The 21,656-nt window shown below is 36.8% G+C and overlaps 1 protein-coding gene across 10 annotated transcripts in view; it reads left to right on the top strand.

Moving 5' to 3' along the window:
* tns1b (tensin 1b) overlaps positions 1-21,656 on the top strand; it is a 167,897-nt gene that overhangs the window by 14,569 nt on the left and 131,672 nt on the right. The window contains exon 1 of one of the 10 annotated variants that reach the window (XM_036209792.1): positions 10,968-11,144. The exons of the other annotated variants lie outside the window; for them this stretch is intronic. Within the exon in view, the coding sequence (XP_036065685.1) occupies positions 11,130-11,144 (15 nt within the window). The 5' untranslated portion in view covers positions 10,968-11,129. Of the gene's footprint in view, positions 1-10,967; positions 11,145-21,656 lie in introns of those variants that run through there. 10 annotated transcript variants of the gene reach the window in all.

Raw genomic sequence — 21,656 nt, 5'->3', positions numbered from 1 at the left:
CTTGATCCTGGATTCAACTGGTAGCCAGTGGAGAGAAGCTAACACAGGAGTGATGTGTTCTCTTCTACTAGTTCCTGCTAACAACTTCCAGCTCCAGCAAAATGAAGCCAATCTAGTCACCATTTTTCTGCAATACAGGCGGCGCCATTTGTAGCCAGTTGACAGTGATTGGTCCGAGTCGTTCTGAGTTTACGTTTCTTGAGCAACTACTCTTGCCTATCAGGAGTGAGTTTATTCGAAGTTCACACTCCTTCCACTGAAAGCGGCTCTGGAGAATCTGTCAATAAAATGTTCGGGGTGGGGCACCACAGGGTTTCACCGAGGCATCTGATTGGTCAGTTTCTAACTAATAGCTGTTTATTTCTCTAAAGAAGTCTATGAGATTTTGGCTTCTTGGAGCCAGCGGGCACTTCTTATTTGGAATGTGAGGGGGAAGGGTCACTCAGTCCAATTCTTATATACAGCCAATGTTTAAAACTAACCTGCCATTGAATCTCCTTTTGGGCTAATCACACCTGATCCAGGTAAGCAGCAGCAGATGAAGTAGGATTTCTGGAAAACCAGCGGGAGGCCAGCCAACGAGGCCTGGAGCTTCACACCCCTGAATTAGTTTATTTTGATACACAATGTAGTCACGCTATTTTGTAATTGACAATAAACAAAAGACATTTCAACTTCTTCTCTGTTTTAACTTTATTTAAAATAATTTATAATCCAAAACATATTAGTTTGTTATGGTATTTTACTTTTTTTTTAAATCTAACTTTGCTTTACAGGCCATCACACTTTTTCTGTCCCAAAATTCAAATTGAAAATGCAAAGTTTCAGATTAATCTTTTACAATTATGTCTTTTGTTATGATACCAAAAAGTAGACGTTTAGAGCCATGATCAGCTATTATTTCTCTATTTATATACTCTGGAGTTTTAATGAGAAACTGTTAGAAGCATCATATAACTTTACATTCACTTCCATTGACTGTATAAGAGAACTGGACATAGTGAGTGTGACGTCACCTATTGAAAATTACTTGCTTCCGGTTCCAACCAAATTAAGTCAATTCAATTGCTTTTTTTTTTCTTTTGTGATACTGCTGTTGCCATTTTGGAACCAGAAGTCGTCAGTCAGAAATGACTTGTCTGAGTCTACATTTCTATGGAAATCCGTCTTTCCAATCAGGAGTGAGCATGTTAGACGATCATACACCCTCAACTGAACTCAATTGGACAATTTAGGACTTTACTAATTTGCACTACAGCAAAAAACATAATTAAAAAATAGAACAAGAACATGTTAACCCCTTAATGCCCGTTGTAACAAATATGTGACAAACCACTTCGGCTCCAAAATTACCTAAACGTTGGATCTATTGCATTAATAATGTTTGTATTTGTCATTATAAAGTTTGTTAAGGAATCTTATTATAAAGTGTTGCTGGATCTACATAAAAGCAAAAACATAAGTGATTTTTGTTTCATAGCTGGAAAGAGGTTAAAAAGAGGTAGCATAGCAAGAATAGTTATTCTGAAGAAAATTTCGACTGAGTAACTGTTTATTTCTCAATAGAAGTGGGATTTTGGCTTTTTGGAATCAGTGGGTGCTTCTTGTTCAGAAAGCAAAGGAGGAGGGGTCACTCAGTCCAGTTCTCATATACAGTTAATGGGTAAAACTAACAAAAAAGCAATATGTTTAATCCCTAAAACATTCTTTTTTTCTTTTTTAAGCATAGAAATACCTCAACTTTTAATACATGCGTGTCAGTCATTTTTAAATAAAAATCTTAACAACAAACAACAATTTGGAATAAATACTGCATGGCAGCAATTTGGTATGAAGACCTAAAAGCCTTTGATGTTTCCGCTGAACCTTTTTTTTTTTTTCTACATTGACTTTCCCAGACAGGGAAAATCAGGTATTGGATTACCTCGATTGAGGGGTTTTACCCTTTAATCCCACATCATTTTACATCACAGTATTCACAGGACTCCTGAGAAATCCGCCTCACTGCCTCCTCCTACAGACCTATCTGTCTTGGCAGCTTTGTGGCATAACTCTGAAAATAGCCTGAATACCTGCACAGCATTCTATTGTGCTCTTAGGGACTGAGCATAAGCTGTGACTGGAGGCTTCTATTTCCTTGGGTATGCAAGTAATATAGTGCTTGCTGACACAGGATAACTAGGTCCACTTGTAGTTGCATAACAAAATATAATAATGGAGCCTCTGGAAAAATGGAATCCTTTTTGAACCATTGAAAGTGAAAGGCAGCCTCACTAATTTGTTAAAAGTTACTGTTACTTTATCATTAACAGAACAACAAATAAAGTTTTGATTAGAAAAAAAATAAACATTTTACTAGATTCTTTAAAATTCTATTTACATTTATTTTACTCTAAAAGGTGTGCCCTGGTCTTTAATGGAACAACTGTAATTGATTTAAGACATTTAGGTTCTTTTAGGCTGCAACTGAAAAAGCAGAACAAGGTACTATAAAGGGTGTTTTATTAATAATCTGCTTATTATACTGCAACTCTGTTACTTATCATTGGACTCCATGACATTCCTTATTTGCACTTGCATTTTTGTGCTGCATTCCTGGAATGTCTTGTGTCATTTGGTGCAATTGTCTTGGATTAGTGCTAAACCCCAACGCAACCAGGCAAGTCACACATGTTCACGCTGAAATAGAGACGCGTCCAGTTGTTTATTGGGGCTTAAATAACACAGTTGCCAAAGAAACCCTCAAGGGCTTCATTGAAATAGAAATATATGAGAATATATGTAAGTTAAAGTTTGGATTGAAGCATGTAGATTTATTTGACTTCAACATAAAAGCGATCGTGTCATCAGAGCGGACAACACACACGTGATGACAGCATTACAGTCCAATGTGTGGACACACTTTGAATTTTCCAAAGATGTGTAACCATATAGTGTGGTTTAATGTTCTAATATGTTCTAATAATGTTCTGTTTTTATTTTTGATGGAAAAACAACAGTGGAATGAATGTTTTGAAACTAAAATTTGAATGGATTTGTCATTAGTTCTTGTTTAAATTTGATTATCTTGCAAGAAATACAAGGAATGTTGAAAATTTCACCTGCACTGTTCAGGAATATGTATTTATCTGAGTCACACTGGTTACATTTTTCGGCTAAAAATGTCCTGAATCAATTCTAGATCAACAAATGGGATTGTTCAAAATAAATCAATATTGACTATGAATCAAATAATTGTTGGCCTTTTTAAGGTGTTAAAAAAACTCATTAAACAGCAGTGTTGTTGTGATTCACTGTCTTAATGCATATGTCTAGAATAAAAATTGAACTTTTTTTGGTGAAGCTGCTCTTGCCTGAACATTCAGTCTCTTCTATACTTTGTCACCCTGATTTATCCTTTACTTGACCAGGTGAAAACTAAGAAAACATTTAAACATGCTTACCAAATCTTGCTTTGTTAAAATCCCACTCCAATCATTTTTTATGTATTTTAAAAGTGTTCCCAGTGGCCTTTTAATTATGATTATATCGTTTTTAACCAAAATTATAAAAACTTGTCATTTACTAGGACAGGGGTGGCCAACCCTGGTCCTCAGGAGCCTCAACCCTGCCTGTTTTCTAGTTCTCCCTGACCAGCTTCCTGCTGATTAGTTGACGTAAATGATTCCACATCCTGATTGACTGAACACACCTGATTTCAATTGTCAGCATCAATCAGTCCAGGGAGAGCTGGAAAACAGGCAGGGTTGAGGCTCTTGAGGACCAGGGTTGGCCACCCCTGTACTAGGACATAGTTTCTGCAGAGCAGCAGGAGATCACGAGAAATTTTGTTGTAGGCAGGACTGTTTGTCCGGAGAAACCCCGCCCCCTATTCCTATCCCATTTTAAATAAAAATATACTCTAAAAGGTACATTTCAAGCTAAATTATCTTAATATATGGAATGTTCATCACAAAAAAAATACAACAAGAACTTGATAAAAACGCCAGAAAGACAATTTCCATCAGAGTGAGATTTAAACAACTTTTGTGGTTGAAAAATTGGTGTTAACATAAATGTATATGTTAAAGTTATTATCAGAGCAATGTTGTAATATAATAAAGCTCTTGTTTTTATGGGATTTATGCTATTCTTTTTTTAAGACTAAATCAATATCTTATTTTAATCTTAAAAATTACACTATAATCAAAACTTAAATGAATGCTGCCAATTTAAACTAGGTTGCACTTATTTCTTTTGCGCATTGTGAGAGACCAATTTCATTTCAAAATAGATGTATTTTACTTCTTCTAAAGGTGTTTTTATCAGTCAAAGAATCTCTTGATGCAATACGTTTTTCTCACACTCCTCGGTGGAGTTTCAAGTCTTTAACTCCACACATCAAGATGGCAGAGGCTTGTTTGTGCTCAGTTATGTCAGGGGCTGGCCAAACATTTGAACTTCCACGACTTCTTTTATCTGCAGAAGGAAACCACATGACACTGTTTGCTCAGAGTCTGGGTGTGTCTGCCATTTTATCCTCAGTCAAAATGAAAAAAAGGAAGACAACCAGTAAATAGCAAACGCATTCCTTTTTTTTCTTCTAAACAGACACTGCCCCTGTAGTCAAAACAGCCCCACAGAGCTATGTTTTATCTGAGGGCAGTTTTTAAAGTGCCTTTAAAGTGGAGGTTAGAGCCCACAACTTTAATGATACAGGGCTTTTGAAACCAGCAGATGTATAAACCAGAATGTATTTCCACTTAAATGTGCTCACGTTGGCCTTTGACAAAACAAAATAAATACTGAGTTGTTCTTTATCTGCCCATCACGATTATGTTTAGAAAGCTTGCAAAATTTGATGCAGTGGTTTGACTTTCACACAATACATCACTGCTAGTTTGAGACTCATCAGTCTCTTAAAATCACAGTTTCACTTTTCAAAATTTCAAAAAAAACTTAAATCATTTAATTTTTTTTACATTTACTATGTCTTGTTTTCAAGTTTTACATTTTTTCTAATTTAAAATGTCTGTTTTTCAAATATACAATCTATTTTTTCATTCGCTTTAGTTGACAAACGTGCTTGAAAACTTTAGAATTAATTCTTTTGATAGTGCTAATTCAAGTAAAGAAACTTGTAAGGCTCATTAAAGGGATATTTTTTTAAAGTAATTGATCCTGGAGCAAGATGCTGCTTTTTTATTAAAATCCCAACATGTGGCCTAAAAAAATAGGGATTGGGTCATTATGGGATTATTCTGCATTTGCCAGTGTGATTAATTTGCCACGTGCCGCACAAATTAGGCAAAAGTAACAAAGTTATAAAGTTTGATGAAAGATAGTCTCTTTTCTTCCAAAGCTGTGGATGATTCCAAAGTAAACAATGTAAACAACAACCTCTGCGTCACAGAGACGGCTGTTAAATGTACCATGAATCTCCTTCAACACGGTCCGCCTCAGAGAAGTTAATTTAATTAAATCAGACAAAAGGGCACTGGTTCTAGTAAAGTTTGGGTGAAATGTGAAACCCTGCAGTTTACACACACAGACACAGTCATGTGCCCAGTTGAGTGCGATTTACATTTGCATAATTCCCGGCTTCTGGCCAGACTCGCCATTGCTACGGGTTACCGTGGGTGCTGTGGAGCAATGCCGCTCTGAGGTTTAGTGGGTGTATCTCGTCTGAAGCTGACAGGCGAAACAGCCACGCTGGTACCACACACAGACAAAACAGACTTATGCAATGCTGGGCTCAAATAAAGAGTTTGCTAGCTGTGAAATATTGCAGTAAAATGATAAATATTTTTTTAGAAATTCCTTTAAATTGGTCATATAGCCAATCTTGTCAATGTTGGCAATATTCACTCGTCACGTTTTATTGTCAAAGATAAAACTGTTGATTTGATATACTTAGTTAAAACAGGAAATAGCATTGTTGTCATATTGGTGGCCACAAAAACTCAAATTAAGCTACTTTAAGTGTTGTTAGAAAACAATCATAGATGGTTACTGTTAAAAGTAAGACAATAAACTCTAAATGCTTATAATATATTGCAAAACTTTAGAGGGCACACAGTTAAAGCCACAATTAGCATTCACAGAGCAAAACCCTTGATCAATCTTGCTGTTTTTAATCACTGTGTTCATTAAATAATTCATTCTCCAGGGAGGATTATAATAAAACAACAATGTTTTTAAGTGGCTGATAACAGAGATAACCCATTATTTGTTTGTATTCATAGCTAAATATTTAATGTTCTTCTGACATATAAAATTCAAGTTTACACTGTGTATCTGTCTTGTTTTTCTAAGCTACCTCAGGTAATAATAAACTCTTAAATTAGGTAACAGTGGCAGCTCAGAGAGGGTGAGTGCTAAACATGGTAAAAGTCCCACTCTGATCATCTTTTGACCTATTTTAAAAGTGTTAATCAGTTTTATCCCGTTTTTTACCTAAACTAAAAGAAAACGTTGTTTTCTATAACATGTTTTTCCAGCAGGAGTTCATTCAAATAAATTCACGTCTGAGTTGTGGTACGGAGTAAACCTGCTCTTACATCCCATCATGCCTCTGTTCACACTCTCTCTAGCTTATAGCCCCTCATAACTCCAACCTAACATTAGAGGTGCAGCAAAAATGGCGAGCGATATTGGAGCAGCCTTGGGGCAGATGTCAGCTCGGTGGATTTTGTCTGCATCAGAATGAAGTGGTGCTTAGAGCTTGTACATAGCATCTACACGCTCTTTTTCATCTGCTCCTGATTTACATTCTTTATACATGTCCTCCATTATGAGAAAAATGCTACAAGATCATGATAAAACCATAATTTTCATTTGAGTGGGTCTTTAAGGAATAAAAATCAATGCAAAAACCGGATATTAAAATATCTAAGCAATCTATTAAAAAAGAAAGCATCAGAAGGGTTTGCTAGAAATATACGGTGTTCCTGTTGCGAATGATTCTGTCAAAATTTAAACTATTTCATGACTTCACAGTTTTGAATTTGGGAGTATATTTATGGGTCCAAACTAGGAAATTGAAATCCATGTATAAAGTGGAGAAAATTCAGTGCTGCACCCTGAAAGATATTTTGGTTTAAATTCCTCAAAAGTTTGATCAAGTGAATTAAATCCAATCCCTGTTTCCTTTTTTCCGAATAAATACAGAAATTGCATAATTTAAGCATTGAATCTAGTTAATGCTTTATAGTGAAAAAGTTAAACTTGTTGTAATAAGGTGTAAAAGAAAATGCAAACTCTTGGAAACATGATTACTGAAACATCATATGTTTTTGTTTAAAATTTTTGCCTTTATAAACCATTAAATTTATGAGTAATGGTGATGTATTTAAGTATATTACTAACTGCCTTCCCATTTTATTCTTATTACATACATTTAAAAAAAAATCTTGATTTGCAAAATAAAGCAAAACAAGTTTTTTTTTTTAATATTTAAACAGTTTCTGAAAGAGGCCAGCAGGGGGCAGTCCATGATGGGATTTGTCATAGCAGCAATGCTTACAAAACCTACTCTGCATTAAAGTCTGACTAACTTTATTTGGTCCGAACCTAATTCAATCAGGAATGACAAGGATGAGCTCATGCAGCATGTGCTTCCATGTTAAGGCCTCAGTGCTGTTCCTGACCCACATGGCAGGAGAGACGAGTCGCAAAGATCCGACACTCCCCTTCACGCAGGCCTCACTCATGGCTTTGCACTTAAAGGAGCAATAACAATTGGCCAGAAAGTATCCTCCCATGGTAAAACCGAGTACACAATGCAGACTTTGATCTGTCAGAGGGGGTATTAGAGAAGCTTTGAGGTGTACGAATCCTATACAGGTTTAACTCAAGGCTTAACACGACTAACAATACAGACATGGTTGTAGGACTATATGTCTATGCACAGATATATAATCAGTTAGTAGAACAAAAGTAAAAAAATCATTGTTTCACGTGGTAAATTCGTGTTAATACTTGGTATGTTGTAGAAAGTTAACTTGATGAAGATAGTCCAAAGGAAGTCGCAGTAGACCCCCTCTGTTCTTCCATCAACAACAAAGTTAGAATACTTTTGTCATCGAAAACCTTTTAAAAGGCAAAAAGAAAAACAAGCTGGCGGATGTTAATGTCCCATGCAATTCCTGCTGCTCGCACCTGCATGCCTTGCTTTTTTTTTGTTTTTTAATCCCCTTCTCAATCAAAGTTGACACATTTTCTCAAGGTCTTAGTGGAGCACGCACTTCCTTTGTGAAGTTTTCGATTTCACAAAGCCATTTTTGGTATTTTGTCATTCCATAGACTCAGCCTTAAAACACAAGGTTTTATCTTTGTTTATTCTGAATAGGAGAATTACTTCCTTAAGGCTGCTTTTATGTTAGTTGAAGTGTCAGAGAATATCCAGAGTTATGAGAAACACTTTTATTCCTTTGAAACTTTTATTCAGATATTTTTACAGATTTGATAAAGAATGTTTAAGATGTATTTTTGAGGATGTACACAAAGTTTCAAGAAATGCACTTCACTAGTTTGTTATTAATACTTATTCAGAGCTATCCATGATATTTGTGTATCCCAAAGAAATGTTGTCATCACACACTAATAAATATTGCACCTCCTTATCAGTGACCCATGGAAACATTTAAGCCCCACTCCGATCATCTTTTTGATCTATTGTAAAAGTGTTCCCAGTGCTCTTTTATTTTTTCACTTTTTAGCCAAATTCAAAAACCTATGTTGTTTTCTAGGACCTAGTTTCTGCAGAGCAGCGGTAGTCATTAGAAATTCACTGGAGACTGGCTACGCCACTCCAGGTCCTTGAAATGCTTCTTATGAAGCCACTCCCTCGATATCCAGGCAGTGTGTTTGGATCATTGTCATGCTGAAAGACCCAACCATGTTTCATCTTCAATGCCCTTGTTAATGGAAGGAGGTTTTCACTCAAAATCTGACGATACATGGCTCCATTTATTATTTCCTTTACACGGATCAGTCATCCTGGTCCCATTTGCTGAAAAACAGCCCCAAAGCATGATGCTTCCACCTCTATGCTTTACAGTAGGTATGGTGTTGTTTGGATGAATCTCAGAATTCTTTCTCCTCCAAACAGTAGAGTTCTTACCAAAAAGTTCAAGTTTGGATTTATCTGACCATAGGACAATCTCTCAAGTCCATTCTGGATCATTCAGATGTTCTCTAGCAAACTTTAGATGGGCCTGCACGTGTACTGGCTTTAACAGGAGGACACGTCTGGTTCTGCAAGGTTTGAATCCCTGCATAGCAGCGTAGTGCGTTACTGATGGAAGCCTTTGTTACTTTGGTCCCAGATCTCTGCAGGTCATTCACTCGCATGGTTCTGGGATTTTTTGCTCTCCGTTCTTGTGATCATTTTGACCGTACGGGGTCAGATTTTGAGCTGAGCCCCAGATGGAGGGAAATAATCAGTGATCTTGTATGTCCTTCATTTCCTAATAATTGATTTCTTCACGCAAAGCTGCTCACCTATTGCAGATTCAGTCTTCCCAGTCTGGTGCAGGTCAACAATTTTGTTTCTAGTGTCCTTAGACATATCTTTGGTCTTGGTCTGTTTAGCAGTAACAGAGCCATTTGGGCTTGTTTTCTACTGATAAAAACCTAGAAAGAGCCATATTGTCTTACTTCAGTCTTTAAGAAATGTGTATTGTCATTCCTGACCTATAAAAAAAAAAAATGTGTTTGTCTTTTGGCACAAAAAAGCAAAAATACAAAAAGAAACTGGCATCTGTCAATTTTTTGTTTTTTTGTTTGACAGAATTTCATATAACTTATTTTCAAAATAAAATATGCTCTGAACCAACTAGGATCATCTCAGTGACAGCTACTAACCAATTTTGTGCAGCATAAGATGTGTGCTTTAACTCATAGATCTCATAAAAGATCAAACTTTTCACCAAAGTTTTGCTTTGCATATAAAATCTGTGCTTTCTGGTGGTAGCATTTAGCAAACAAGACTTCTTCAGGTCAACAGAGATGTAAAAACCTACATAGTTTATCATGTGCATCTCAGCCATTAATTTATAAGTTTAATCTAAATAAAATAAGTAATCCTTACTTAAAAAAATACTATAATTTTATTTTTCTTTAGCCATAGAGCCAACATGGAGAGATATAAGAGCCACATGTGGCTCTGGGCTGCAGGTTGCCAACCCCTGGTCCTGGTCATAGTGGAGTTTGGAGTGTGTCTGTTTGAGGTTGTGGACAGGTGTCTTTTATGTAGATAACAAGTTCAAACAGGTGCCATTAATACAGGTAACGAGGATCATCTTACAGAAGAGGTTACAAGTCTGTGAGAGACATAATTTTTTTTTGTAGGTGACCAAATACTTATTTTTACACCATATTTTGCAAATAAATTATTTAAAAAATCAATGTGTTTTTTTTTTTAGATTTTTTTTAATCAGTTTGTCTCTCATAGTTGAGGTATGATAAAAATTACAGGCCTCTCTCATCTTTTTAAGTGGAAATACTTGCACAATTAGTGGCTGACTATACACTTTTTTGCCCCACTGTACATGGATTTATTTGCAATTGCAAGTGGAAGCATGAGAATGGAGTGGAGTAACGTATAAGCTCCTTCACAAACTGCATTTTTTTAACCTCTCTGACTGAAGTAAAACTCAAAAATGCATCTTTAAGCCTAATTTTATTAATATATGTTCGCCATCATCAATAAAATACCACAAGAACACTAAAAACACAATTTTCATTGGAGTGGGTCTCTGAAGAAATTGTTCAAGAACGTTTCCTGGAGAACTGCTTCACTCTGGTTTTCAGTTCCACTCAAATGCCGACTTTACTGGGTTAGAGAATTCAGTCGAAGACAAACAACCCCTCTTTTGTTATTCTCACTTTCCATGCTATGATCTTTTGACACTTGCTTTCCATGGCGTGCGTGTTTCCTCCCTCCTCTCTAACAATGCAGCTCAGGAAGTGTGTCAGGATAAGGGCCAGACTGCTGGGCTCTGTTTCGTGAGTGCATCCAACTTTGAGGGGACAGTCACACAGTCTGGCTAATTCCAGAAATAAAAAAGGTAACCGAGTGCTCAGCAGCGCTGTGGTTCTGTGAAAAGGGAATTAAGGCTCCAGGTGTCTTCAAAGAAAACTCTGCCATGTCCCTCTGGCTGGTGAGTTCTGCTCCAACATGTCATTTCTGAGCTGTGGGTGGTCAGAGTGTCACACACACCTCACGGTCAATCAACTTAAATTGCTAAAACTAGCTCTTTTGGCTTTTACATTTTTCTGCAAACCTTTTTGTAGATTTGGTTTGATTGACAGCCTTTTTTAACTTAGTAATCCTATTTTGAGTGAAATAATCAAGCAAAACCCTGAATCTAATCTGTTAGATTATAGCTTCTTTCACCATCTTCAACTTATTGAATTCTTTATAACAGCAAAAAAGTGACAGGAGATGTGATACAAGTCAGGCTTTGTGACCAAAGTCAGTGAGCTGATGTGATGTTGACGGAATAATGACGCTGTTTTGAGGTGAAGTGTGAGCTGTTAGAGAGTTGGTGTTAATTAGGCACGGCTCATTTGCTACGTGTGGGGTCCTAATCCTAACTACTGAAAACGGATCACTTCTATCAAAAAGAAAGCAGGCATGTTTACGCAGGAGTTTAGCACAGCTGGAAATATCCTTGCTCGCTATTTACATTAAAGTTTTGGTCAAACGTTTCTTGGTGTTACCAAACTGATATTCATGAAGTCATCTACATCTTTAAGGATTTGTGAACTAATTTAACTGTGAATCTTCCTTATCTTATTACCATCTCTCTACATTGTTATCTTCTGTAAATGTCATAAACTTTAAGCTTTATTGTGTTTTTCACCTAATTGAAATCTGCTCTATTCTCCGTCCTTTTGCCTCTCTTATGCTCCGCCCACCCCACTCTGATATGGAAGCATCTGGACTGTTAATTGCTTTACGACTGTGTTGACTTTCACAATGACAGATGTGAGCACACATACGCCTTTTTTTTCAAAGTCAATTGCCCAGATGACCCCATATTAAAATAACAGAAATGGAAGTTTTATAGAAAAACTTGTGTTGTGTTAGTTTCCTTAGCAAAGATATAAGAAGTTCAGCATTTTTTCGGATTTCAATGCTTTTGTTTATTCTTTTATTTTATCTGATTGATTTTCTTTTTGACCATTTGGCCACTTCAAACTTCTGCGTTAGATTTGATTTATTTTGTCTGTATCACAAGTTCCATATCACAACCTCTACTGCAACAAATCTAAACAAAAAAAGAGCAAATAAAGAAAGAAATCTCAAATCTTAATTAATTTTAAATGTAATAATTTCAGTCAGTCAAGTTGTTCTTTGGGCATAAAAATACCTTTAAGTGTGACAATCGGAAATTGAAGACCTCGCCTATTTATATTTTGCAATTTTAACTTTCATTGTGGCAAAAGTTGTTGTATAACTTATATACTGTGTTTTTTTCTGTAAGCCGTGTTTTTTTGTTTTTTTGCATACTTTGGCCGGCGGTGCAACTAAAACTCACTTATATGTGACTTCTAAAAAAATAAAGAGCAAAAACCACTAAAGGACACTGTAGGTGTATGGATCAGTATTCACTACTGGCAGCAATGTAGAAGAAGTGCTGCTTGCTGTCCTGCATGTTGGAATTGTTCCAAAGCGACACAGTAGATCAATAACTCAACAAATTTAGTGATTTAAAGTAATATAGAGAGTTTACTTGACTTGTTAGCATGTTTTTATGTTATGGTTATGGTAATTGTTCATTTGTTGCGCTAAAATACTAAATTCCTCCTATATTTCTGTCATTTTTATCAGTTCATTGTTATTATGTGTCTTTCAAAATGAAACGTTTATTCTTAATTTGTCAAAATAATTTCTCCTATAATTTTTATTATATATTAAGATTATATTTAATAATTTTCTTCTATATTATGCATTTTTTTACTGCTGCAGAGTCCAAAAAATACACTCTGTGTGTTTAGAAAATGTTGTTAGTGTTGAAACATAATAATTTTGTCCTATTTTTGCTGTAGAAGTCTTTAGTTTTCTAGAAGTACATCCAGATTTTCACACAATTGGAGTGTCAATCTTGCTTTGAGCCACCTTGTTTTGTGGTGGGCCAAATTTACTCCTAAATGCATGTCCAAAAGTGTGTACATCTCATAAGGTACATATGAGAGGAGCCACTACTAGCCTTGACACGCTGCTGCATAGCCTGAAACTCATCAATTTACTGGATGCTTAGATTCGCTGCATCTTTACATTGATTACATTGGAACTTGTCACCCTCAACACAAGAATCTTTATGAACTCAGGGTTATTAGGGCTTTTGTTTCTGCAAAATGTACTACGAATCCTAACCTGCCAAAACTATTGTTCTGCTGTAAGATAAAGCAGGGTGTTATTGTTTGTTCAATAGAGGAAGTGAGCTGTCATCCAGTTCCCTGTGGGGTCCTGCCAATGCAACAAGCTATTAATCAATAGTGGTAGGAGGAATAGGGGTATCAATAACATTGGGAGGATATGAAAAACATAGTAGAAGGAATTGGTAAACAAAAGGGAGTCTATAACCAACTCCTCTGCTGTGTATATGCTATGATTAGGACTTTGTCAAGCAGTTTACGAGCAATGTCCTGAATATTACATTTTTTTATTGCCTAACGTCAGATTTGATACATTTTTAGAAAGATACAATACATTTGATCCTGGGTACAGATCAGGCTAATACTAATAATCCTTCTTTTTTCTGTACTGATTGTTTCAGGACAGTTATTGAGCTTGACTAATCAATCAGCTGCACAGCTGCGACCCAAACAATCCTCTATAAACACCTCCACTGTCCATTTCATTCCACACTCTCCAAGGAACCGTGACCTTTAACTCCCAATATCTCATCTAATTTCTTGAAATGGACAACAGAACCCATGTTTCTAGATTTGGAAAACAATTCATTTTATTATTTTTTTTTTAAATCTTACAATAAGATACATTTTTTTTCACCTTAACCCCCAAATTAACACCACTAACAGACATGGTTCTTATTTACTCCACTCAACACATCGATTGTTCTTTTTTTACAACAGCAAGCCGCCACCCACTCTTTTACATTAAATTGACAACCCCCCCGCCCTTTTCTTCATCTCTTTAAGTGCCTCTTCCATGCTAGAGTACTCTGGCTGACCCACAGCGCCACCGCCCACTCCTGTCTTTCTCTGCCTCTAATCATCTCTCCTCCTCACGCTCTGAATGCCCGATCCTGTTGCATCCAGAGAGGGGGATGAAGCGTGGAAGGATGCAAAGGGATGCCACACATGGACCTTTCTGAGGAATTATTAAATAATACTTTTCAAGAAGCGACGGCATGTAAAACCGGCGTGCCCAAGATAAAATCCATCTGAACAGTTGCCGAGTAACCAGCTGTTAGTGGATGTTTAACAGGTTGTGAAAGGAGAGGACAGGTGGTAGAGCACAGCATCTTAGGAGGCTTTTAGGAGACGATGGGCATTCTGGGATGGTGTCTTACCACTGTGTTCCGCTGGACAAAACTATTTCTCTTCTGCATTTTCCCGTTTTGGAAAGGCAAGAAAAAGGTATTTACATTTATTTCACTCAAACCAACATTTTTTTGTATTTATTTATTTCTATTTATACTTGGTCAAGTAAAAAAAAAATATTAACAGCAAAAATCCTCCTAAAAATATATAAACTGGTCTGGTCAAGTGGATGATAGGTAATCATTGTGAGATTGAAAAGCATATTTTTTTGTAATTATTTATTTATTTTTTTTGTGTGTAGAAGTTGGGGAAAATATATATACGCCGGTATATATTTTCCAAGACCGAATCATATTAATTTCTTATATCATCATGTTTGACCTCATCAGACTCCCCTTTATTACCATCCATTCATCTTCTTGACCGCTTCATCCCTTTCGGGGTCGCGGGGGTGCCGGAGCCTATCCCGGCTACTGATGGGCGAAGGTGGGGTACACCCTGGACAGGTCGCCAGTCTGTCGCAGGGCCTCCTTTATTACCTCAATCTATAATAAATGCATATCTTCAATGACTCTTAGAAGGTTTTTGTTTTTATTTGTGTTTACATATTAATATTATATGTTCATTAGACACTCATCTATCTGTTTGATGACTTTGAGATATTAGGGAATGATTTTTTTCAAGGTGACATGTAAGGAAATTGTATTATTTTTATGCAATATGTAGGTGTCTTCTTGCTACAACAGTCGCAGTACCAATAATATTCTCGTCAGTTTTGCACTTTATGGTGATCTCATTTGTTTTATCACTAACAACCACAAATTCATTAGTTGCTCTGAAGATGTGAGGAAGCAGAAGTGCTTGCACAAAGCTCCTCAGTTCCCTTTGCAGACGCGTCTCCTTCACCTTGAAATTTCTTTATTAGTTGGAGTGAAGACACTACGTCATCCTGCCTCTTAGTGACATTCTGGAACATTCAGAGCATGAATGACAGACTGTCAAGGACATCTCAAAGCTTTAAAAACACAAGAAACTTATGAAATATGATAACTATGATCAAAATCTGGTGTTTGGAATGTTTAAATGAAGGTAAAAATTGAACTAAAATGCAGCTTACAGAGAGAGACCTGGCTGACAGTAGCTTAGGAGGGATGACTGACAAAAGAGGAAAATATTTTACAATCTTAATGTGTGGAATCACACAAACAGCAGGTGGGCTTGTTTTTTTTCCCCAAGGGTCTTAGGCAGGAGTCTGCAACCTTCAACTCTGAAAGAGCCATTCCAGTTGATTTCTCACTGCTATAACCCAGTAGGAGCCACAAAGTCTTCCTTCACCCCTTAAACAAATAAGACACGGATTTGAATTTATGCTATCATTTTGCATAAAAAAAATTAAAAAATAAAGGAAAATATCCTTTTTATAACTTTTCACTAAAGTTAATTTCAAAATAAAAGACACCTTGTCTTATATGATCATCTCAACTCAGTAAAGTCGTAGTAGCAAGTGTAATGTCATCAGTGATTGAATAAAAATAGTTAATTTCACTGTTATTGGTGCATCTCTGCCAGAAATGTAAATCGAACAAACCAAAATGAAATGCGAGCTAATTAGATGATCCCTGCCATATTTTTTAAACACACTTTAAAGTTCCTTAATTTTTTAAAGACAGAAAATGTGCTTAATTATCCGGTGTGCCTTAATACTGGTTGTGCTTATTGACATCCATTGATTTTTTTGTAGTACAGGACAGGACGCACAAAAACGTATCAAAATGTTCTATTTGACTTGTGATACACACTGTCCTTCAACTATTTGTTAATGAGTTAAAGTTAGTTTACTTTTTTTCCCTATTACTACTTTTTGACATCTTAGTTTTAAACATTTATGTATTTTTCTTTATTAAAAGAGCCAACATGGAGGGGTAAAAGAGCCTCATGTGGCTCCGGAGCCACAGGTTGCAGACCCCTATTCTAAGGCTATGCTATTGCTGGTTAGCTAAAGAAAACATTTGATTTAAAGACCCTCAAGTTTTAGAAAAACAAAGGTCTTCAAGCAGTGAGACAGTTATTATTATTGTTTTTCTTGCACATATTTTTGAAATTTCACATAATCTAAAATCTTTACAGCCTGATTTATCACCTCCTATGCATTAATACATCACTTGACATTTTCTTCGTAACCTACTTTTTAATTATTCTTTCTTCAGGGGTAGGTCGTCTCTAAGATTGTAGAGTTCCAATGCTTAGAGTAGCTCCTCTTAATATGAGGTCAATCCTGTGAATCCATTGGACACTTTAAACTAATAAAGTTCAGTATTAGTTTTCAAATTAGGACTTTTCCACCTTTACACAAACATTTTTGAATTGTATATACACAACTAGGGCTATTTCATTGGATTTGTTCATCACCCATGTTGCTCAAAGCTCATTTTTGCACAGCATGTTCTGCTGTTATTGTATCTTTCATGGAGCCGTGTGCCCGAGCATTGGGCGGACAGTCCTTCCTCTTAGTTATGCAGCAGAACAGAGGAAAAACGTGTTTGCACATGTGAGTGTTCTACAGAGGGAGGGCGCGGGGTCTATATTGTTTTCAACAGATGGGTGGGAAAGGGTGTGTGCGCCTGTGAAGCTCGTGGATGTGGATTGGAGGCCCGCCGGGGTGTGTTACTCCCCCAGCTTGTTGACAAGTGAAGTCCCCCCCTGCATCTAACAGGTTCTAGGATGTCAGCCAAGATGACAACCCACCCCTCTGCTGTTTACACTCTCTCTTCATCTCGGTGGCTATCTATTACCTCCCTGTCAGCCAACGTATCTCTGAAACAGAACATTTATGAGTTTTGCTTTATTTGCTGCTTTGAAATCTTTAACCCAAAAACTTTTATCCAGTCCACTTTTTATTTAGGGAGCATTTATGCCTCTCACCTAATAGGCTAAATGTTTCCAAGTCCAAGGACAAAGATCCGGCTGATTAAAGTGTCTTTTTTTGTCTCATAATGCAGCACTAACAGCAGACATAATGGAAGTTACCAAAATGATACATGAGTTGGAAATATGCCCACTTTTTAATTTAATAATCTTCTTTTGTACCGTCAGACGCTTATTGATCCTGTTTCACTTTTTACCTTTCAAAGGACCTGGTTGGTTTGCAGTGTCTGGGTGCTGCATGTCTGCTTTGCTGGAATAACTAACGGAAATGTCTTGAAATGTGTCACCTATTTGTTGGTAAAGTTGTCTTTTTAGTGGTTTTCTGAAGACAACTTTTTACAAGTATCCTATTTACAACAAACACACTTGCTCCATGTTATGTTTTGCTACACGTGTGTCTTACTGTGTCTAAAACTAAAGGGTTAGGGTTAGGTTAATTTTCTCTATTGGAGTTTAAGACATCAGAAGATGTTGCACATTGTTTTCTACACTTCTTTTTGGGGACTTTAGGGCTTAATCTCCTTTCAGTAGCCCTGTCAAATGTACCGTTTTCCTGAAGTGATTCTGTTTTTTTTAAATTGTATGCAGTGTTATGCTAGTTATAGACTCCACACGCTAAGTCAAACTTGCATACATGGGCTTCCCAACATTTTTGCTTCAAAATACTTAAGAGCAATGAGATCTCCTTCTGTTCTGTCAGACAAGCTACAAGCTTCAGGGAGCCACAGTCCATCCAAGCATTTTCCAAACCCTCTTAATCTTTGTTGGGGTCACGGCGATGCCTGAATCTACAGTATATCTCAACTACTGTTACCTAAAGGTGGGGTACACCTTAGACAGATGGCCAGTCTGTTGCAGGGCCACACAACCACACAAATTCACATTCACACCTACAGTCTGAGCCTATTGAAGAATCATTTTTAAACTGCTTAGTTACAACTGCTAGATGTAGACAAAAAAAGGGCAAACCTGTGTGAGGCACGAAACAACAAGATCAAAGACCACGCGGTTAGCTTGTAGAGGGAAAATGTTTGTGCACAATTTTTTTTCTACGGGCGTGCTGCTAGCGACAAATTTTACACTTACCACATGCACAACAGTCATACATTTGCAAATTGCTTCAAGGGAACCGCTAGACCCACCTGCACTCCCCCAAAGATACTCCTGTCTACGACTATCACTGAGCCTGGACTACCCAAAACCTGCATCATCCTGTGCGGATGCTGCGATTTTTGTCCCTTTAACACCTGAGCTTTAGCTCCAGTGTTGACATTCTTTTGAATACTTTAACTCTTCAACCGCAATTAACAAATTCCAGCAGATTTTGAAGCAGAGAAAAGCAGGCTTGTGCTGATACACAAAATTTTACAGTCAAGAAGTGATCAAGCCAGCTGATTCTGTTGCAGAAAAAAGCAACTTTGCATTGTTATGTAACACTAGGTTAAATAAGTGTTGCCTTTCGGTGCAAAGCTATTATGAAAAGCCGCTTTTCTCCACACCAAAATCATCTGATTCACGTTGATCATGTAAACAATCAAAGACTTCTGATATGTCAAAGAGTCTCTGGGTTAAATTTGGAAGAAAATGGTTAAATTTCCCAACAGTTAAAAATACTTCTTGGATCAGTCTTTAGCTATTTATCTTTGGCATAGTTTGTAGTCTATTTATGATTTTCTTATGTTTGTGAATATTAGTGAGTATTGTTCAGCAAGTCATGTGAGAATTTGCATTAAACATGAAAAATCAACCTACAGCAGACAATAAACATCTAGAATGGAATTTAATTCCAGTGTTATGGGACTGCCACTAAGTGGTGCCTACACACAACTGCCTTGGATTTCCTAACACACCCTCACTTTAAGTACTTACTCATACTCGTAATTTGATTATTAGAAATGAAGAGAATGGAAGTTTTGAATTTTTAAAAGCTCTCTGCAACTGTTCGTCTTAGGTAATTTAATTTAACTAAGGATTAAATCGCTTGTCTCAAGATGAATGATTATCACTAATGAGGTACAGTACGTACATTGTTATTTGATGCCAAAATAGTGTTTTTTATTGAGGCTTAGTTTTAAAATGCCTCATATGGTTCTCAGGATCTACAACCGGAAGTTAAAGAAAGTTAAAGTCGAAAATTCTAGTTTTTTAATATCTGATTTAGGCCTACTAAAACTGAAAAAAAATGTGTGAAACGTTGTTGGTCTTTCATAGCTAACTGTATACATATACACACCAAGTTTGACAAGATAAATATAGCCAAGCTGCAGTGTGTGTGATTTTAGTCTTTACTCCATTCTCGTAATAGGGATTTAGTTGAAATGTTTTCTCAATAACATTCTCTGCCTCTGTGAATGTGTCTCTGTTGCAGGAAATAGTGGGGAGATTAATCTGAAGCGCTTCTGGGTAATGGCGTTTGTGTTTTTCAGAGTGGAGGTGGGCACGTGTTTGCACAGTGTGAGAAAAAATGTGAATAGGTAAGAAAGTGGGAAACCAGCAAATGCTCCTTTCAGTGAATGTTTATGTAAATCGGATAGCAGCAATTTGTGTTTTGTGGAAGGATTAGGCCCAGAATGATTGGTGTTTGGATCCGTACACGTTTGTGTTTGTATGCACGAGTAAACAAAACTGTAAAACTTTTTGGTGGGTTTTTGTGATACGAGTGCAAAACTTTTTTGACTCTGTAGATTTTTTAAACTAGTCTGATAAAATGGTTAATATTGAAGTCTTGTTCAGGGTTAGGCTTGGCGTTAAGGTTACGTTTAGGTGAGTTTGTCAGAGGGGTATGTTTCTGCCCAGCCCTGTGTGGCTGAGAAGGAGAAACCTGCACAAAGAGATAGTCAGACTTGGGGCCAACATGGTCATTGATGATCAGTGAGAACCTAATGAAGCAGCTTTTACTTCCTGGCCCCTGTGTGTTCTTTTTCTCTTTGGAAAACAGGGACAATGGAGGTGGTCTGAGTTCCTCGTGAGGGGTTTCCATTCATGTTTTGATTCCTCCTTGAAAACCAAGAAAACCTGGTGCAGAATGAAGTTTACTTCTTTAGTGATGTCACATCAATGGATTTGCTGATGGTGAAAAAACAGTTTTCAAAGCCCCGTTTCATCCAAGATACTTTGACTACGAATTTACTCGCTACACCTCAACTTCTAAAAGACTATGTAGTGCAGGACTATCTCGTGCCCTGAATTTTACAGCAATTTGGATGCATAATACTCTTTTTTTTTTTAAGACAAGTATGACCTAAACAATTTACCAAAGTAAAAACCTTATAAGTATGACCATTTTGCAAACACTATTTTTGAATCTACAGGGTTCTGAGGATATATACTTGAATAGTTTATGAAAGTAAATACATTAAAAAACAATTTTCTCAAATAAGCAATGGTTCAAATGCAAGGCATTGTGGTCCATATTTGCCAATCTAGTGAGTATCAATGCAAACTAGTTTTATGCAGAGACTTCTGGGAAATTTCCAGGGCATTGTAGATTCAGACACCACAAAAAAAAAAAGAAAAGGCGATCGCCCTATATAGTTCACTAAGTAGGCTGTGTCCAAAATCTCTCTCTTATCCCTAACTACTAGTAGTTTGGGACTACCTAGTGCTTTGGATTTTAAAAGCAATTTGGACACTATTGTTCACTAATTTTTTCATAAAACGTCAAATATGACTTCACAGATTTCCCAAACTAAAAACTAAACATGAACTTTTTACGTAGACTGTTTATGAACCTACTGTGATCTGATAATTAAAACTGGGATTGTTTATTTAAAAAAAATAAAATATATTAACACAATATATTGTGGTTTATATTCACCAAAATAGTGACACTGGTTTTACATATAGACCTCTGGGAAATTTCTAGGCCACCTGATTTCTGGCTGCTGACATCCACAGCCAGAACTAGTGGTCTTTTACCACAAGTTCCCCATATCACTCGAAAAAACGTTGTTTTGTAGTTAGTAGTTAGGATTTTTCACGTTTAAAAGGTAACACAACAGGACAGTTGGAGGCGGACTCCACTCTCAGCCCATATTTAAAGTATACCCCAAAAAAGGGGGCGGGTTGAGTGGGGAAGGTGTGGTTTGGATCTGTGATTGACAGTGAGGTGAGCTTGAGATAATGTGGTCACTGTGTCTTCAATATGGAGAGTGGTACAGAGCAAAGTGATGCCAGCATCTCTACCGAACCTTCTGTGGAGGTTGAGGGCTTTTTTTCCTCCCTATATTCTC

This window comes from Oryzias melastigma, linkage group LG21 (genome assembly GCF_002922805.2).
Source record: "Oryzias melastigma strain HK-1 linkage group LG21, ASM292280v2, whole genome shotgun sequence".
Lineage (NCBI taxonomy): Eukaryota > Metazoa > Chordata > Actinopteri > Beloniformes > Adrianichthyidae > Oryzias > Oryzias melastigma.
Note: the sequence above shows the minus strand (reverse complement) of the source record. Positions and strands in the feature narration are given on the sequence as shown.